At 36.0% G+C, this 4,242-nt stretch overlaps 1 protein-coding gene across 1 annotated transcript; it reads left to right on the top strand.

Moving 5' to 3' along the window:
- Positions 1 to 3,276: 3,276 nt before the first annotated feature.
- Positions 3,277 to 3,813, top strand: LOC149260863 (DNA-dependent metalloprotease WSS1 homolog 2-like). The gene has a single exon (XM_089461195.1). The coding sequence runs from the start codon at positions 3,277 to 3,279 to the stop codon at positions 3,811 to 3,813; it is 537 nt and encodes a 178-aa protein (XP_089317321.1).
- Positions 3,814 to 4,242: the final 429 nt, after the last annotated feature.

Raw genomic sequence — 4,242 nt, forward strand, 5'->3', positions numbered from 1 at the left:
TCCAAAGCAATGATCACAATAGACTAAAAACCAGATAGCTCACTTTGTCTTGAATATTGTACTATATTTGGTTTTAATGAAATTGTGTCCACAATTTAAAGTTTAAATGGAAAACAAGGTCACCATGGTCAAAGTAAAATTGAGGTCTTCCTAAGTTGTCAAGTTAATATAAGAGTTATGGAATAATTTATTTGATATGTGTGACTTAAAAGGGGAATGAGCTCATAGTTCAGAAATACGTCAATTACTTTGAATGTGAAACAAGGTCATAGTTAGGAGTGATATCAAAAAGGGTTGAGCTATGGGGTCCTCTAACTAATTGATTTTATAGTACATTATTTTAAGCATTAAATTGGGGGTAAATTTAGTTGGTTTGGAGCCAAATCATTAAATGAATGGTAAGTTTAGTTGGTTTGGAGCCAAATCTTTAAAGAGGTTGGTCGATCTTTAGTTTCAAATAAATTCATTAATGAGATGGATAATATTCAAAATTAAGGAATGATTATTATTCTTTCCACCCAGTTTTAATTCTCCCAAGTGACATGTTGAAATCATATTGAATATACTATTTTAATGGTTTTGAGACTTGTTGTTATATGGTTGTGTTACATGCAAACTAGAGGGCAGGGTGCTTGGTTACATGGGAAAAATAAAACATTTGAAACTAGGGTCTAAGGGATGTTCAAATCATAGTCTTATCCTAATAAAAATGGAAGGGTAAAAATAAAATATTACCAATATTTTCAAATTTAATCTCCAATGGAATTTTCAATATTTAAATAAAAAGGATTGGGTCTCTTATGAGGTTGATTCTAAGAAGACTACAGGCTATCAATTTAAGTCTTTTAGGAAGGATAAACAAAAAATAGTTCATGTGAAACTTGTAAAAGGAAGGAGAAGGATCAAGATCTAAAGTGGTATGGAGGAGATATCCACAAGTTTTTGAGTTCGAATGTAGATGATGTATTCCATAGAGGAAGAGATGACTTGATATAAGAATTTGAAAATAAGGAAGAAGAATATTGGAGTGAAGAGTGAAGCACAAAGTTGCATGGCTTCAAAAAGGTATTGAAAACACAAAGTATTTTTGAAACTTTCCAAAAATTTGTAATAAGGTGAGTGATTGTATTTGCAAATAATGCTCATGCATGTGGGTTTTAGTTTTTCAAATGTTTCATGGATTATTGGTATTATCATTGCAATTTCGTATGTTGTGCTTATAAGTAACTCTGCATCTAAGTTTTAAACATTCATGGGGTCTAAGATAAGGATGTCCCTTATCTCCTTTACTCTTCTTATTAGTAATTGAGGGTTTAAGAACAATTATAACAAATTGTATGGAATGAGGTATTATTTCAATTATGAATATGGGGTGGCATGTTTAGGTAATGCATCTACATTTTTTTGATGGTGTGTTTCAAGTAAGTCCTCACACCCTTTCTTGTTTTTTTTATTTCTTTTGGAGATCTTCCTTCTACACACCTTTTTTGCATTCTAACCCTTGACCTTCCACCTGCCCTTTGCTTCTTTATATATTTTAAATTCACTTAACTTACACCTTTCTCTTCCCATATTTCAACCTTTATTCTCTCTTCACCTTCTACTTCCATATTTAACCATTTATTTAACTCACCGACTTTCCTATCCTTGCCATAGCACAATAATATATGTATCTGTTATCACTCAAAAAAAAATATTTTAAATTCTGAACATCAATTTTTTTTAATTGTAAAGGTTTAGTGTTAGTCCCTTTGCAGGTTCTTGTGGATGAAAGTCCCGTTTCTCTTCTCTATCAGGATTGGGCTTTTAGGCTTATATTTCTCAAGACATTGACAAAATTGGTATTGCTGGGTCAAATGGCGCCCCTTACAGATGACCGCTGGTGAATAAAGTTCGAGCATGTCAAAGCAGATGGGTTTTCTTGCTTACGTGGATTATGGGTGCTTCGCCAAATTCTGTCACCAATACACGTAAAGCTTTTGACAGCATTCTGTGTGCCATATGTCTTTGCTCGTGATTATAATGCAAACTGAATGACAGCAGTTGAAATTCTGGATGATGGTATATACCTTGGAGGAGAGAAGGTTGTAGTTGATTCCTTGAGCTTTGCAGTTCAAGAAGGAGAGTGTTTTGATTTCTCGGCACAAAAGGTGTTGGAAAGAGTACAACACTGTCAATGCTATGTGGCGAAGAGCATCCTACGGGAGGGGCTGCATACATTTTTGGCAAGGATATTCTTGCACATCCAAAGGCAGCACATCAGCATGTAGGTTATTATCCTCAGTTTGATGCCCTTCTAGAGTTACTTACTGTTTGAGAACATCTCGAGCTCTATGCACGGATCAAGGTAGTTTCAAAGGCAATATTAGATCAAGTTGTGAAAGGAAAGCTCGCAGAATTTGATTTCTGGCCACAAGCAAACAAACCTTTCTGTTCTCTAAGTGGTGGCAATAAACACAAGTTATCAGTGGCCATAGCAATGATTGGAGATCCTCCTCTAATCATTTTAGATGAACCTTCAACAGGTCTGGACCCTATTGCAAAGCGATTTATGTGGGATGTCATCTCACGTATATCAATTAGACAAGGCGAAGTTACTTTGTTCAGTAGAGGCATCACCAGCGGAACTGCTTGAACGGATTGTCACTATTGATGATCTTTGGGTTCATACAAGGGAAGCAAATTAATATGCTTTTAATTTAAATTCTGATTGCTGAACCCAATCCTGACGACAGTCAAGAAGTCTATGTTGTTGGTAGATTTAAAGTGATTACTGAACCAGATCCTGATGCCAGCCTCTCAGAACAACTAGACACAGTATATGTCCTTTCTAGGCAATCAAGTGATGTGCAGATAGTTGGTTCCAGTTCTATCGGATCAAATCTTAATTATGGAAATCTTGTTACAGAATTGCAACACGATATTCTTGGTTTTAGACTGAACAAACTTGTTGTAAGTGATTTTGAATCCATGCAGTTGAATCTAGAACACGAAGATGCAGATTTGAGAAGAATTCAAGAGTCCACGGCTGCTACTTCTATGCGCCTTCAAGATGCTATTCAAAAGCTTAAGTCTCAGATGTCACCTGTTGAAATTGCCCCTATTATTAGAACTCTGTTCACTATTCTAAGGAATGTCATGGATCATCTAAATGAAACCAAATCCAGTTGCTTGCGCAAGGCTAATCCTATATTTCAATGATCCATTCCAAAGTATCAAGTTGTTCTACAAAAGAGAAGTCGTTGTTCTTGTGTGTACGGGGGTATAATTGCTATCATGAAGGAGCATCGATGGAGGGTAGGAATTATGACAGAGTTAGCTCCTGTTGGGTATGTAGGGATCAACCCTAAATGTATTCTTGGATTAAATAAGAATCACGAGGAAGAAATATCTCTACGGCTAAGAACAGATGATCTTAATGGATTCAGAAACTATGAGAGCATTAAGAAGACTTTATTGCATGAACTTGCTCACATAGTACACTCAAAACATGATGCAAACCTTTTTGCATTAGACAAACAATTGAATCAAGAAGCTATTGCCTTGGATTGGAAAAAGTCGAGAAGTCATACATTAAGTGGGTTAAGGCATGAAGCTAATATGGATAAGCTCTTTTCTTCCCACCAAACTTACAGCATTAACAAGCTTGGAGGGAATCCTTTACATTCTGTGGTAGATGCTCATGCTTCTGCACCAGATGCAGCACTAAGACACCTTGAAAATTTACCTCCTTGTCATATTGCAACATTTGAAGATACAGCTAAGTCAGCGGGAACAATTTCCTTAAGGGAACCTCACAGCAAACAAAGCTAAGCCATAAATTTTGGTGATTCACCTTTTTGAAATTTCTCCTTGAAGAATGGTATAGCTACATTGGATTTTGAGCAGTTATAGGGTAGATAAAGAAACAACTCAAGATTAAAGGTTCAAGACAGTCCAATTTTGGTATTAAGACTGTGTTTGTGTGGTTACACAGCAGTTTCGTAGCGCGCTACGAAACTGCTAAAGATGTTGCTCAATACACAGCAGTTTCGTAGCGCGCTACGAAACTGTTGTAGCTGGATATCACAACTCGGTTAATCAATTTTGAGTAACCAAGGGAAGTCTTTTGAAAAGGAGCTTCAGTGAAGGATCATTTACAATATGCAAAGCATTCAACAGTGACAAAACAAGCAGAGCAAAGACAGATGAAATCTAAGTTTCTTGTTATGAAAATGATTATAGCTGGCATTGTACTTGACA

Source organism: Pinus tabuliformis, chromosome 6, assembly GCF_031772625.1.
Source record: "Pinus tabuliformis cultivar Carrire ecotype Pingquan chromosome 6, CPIR1, whole genome shotgun sequence".
NCBI lineage: Eukaryota > Viridiplantae > Streptophyta > Pinopsida > Pinales > Pinaceae > Pinus > Pinus tabuliformis.

What these genes read in the sequence shown, in the direction of transcription:
- LOC149260863 (XM_089461195.1), top strand. Translation starts at nt 3,277, where the DNA reads ATGAAGGAGCATCGATGGAGGGTAGGAATTATGACAGAGTTAGCTCCT.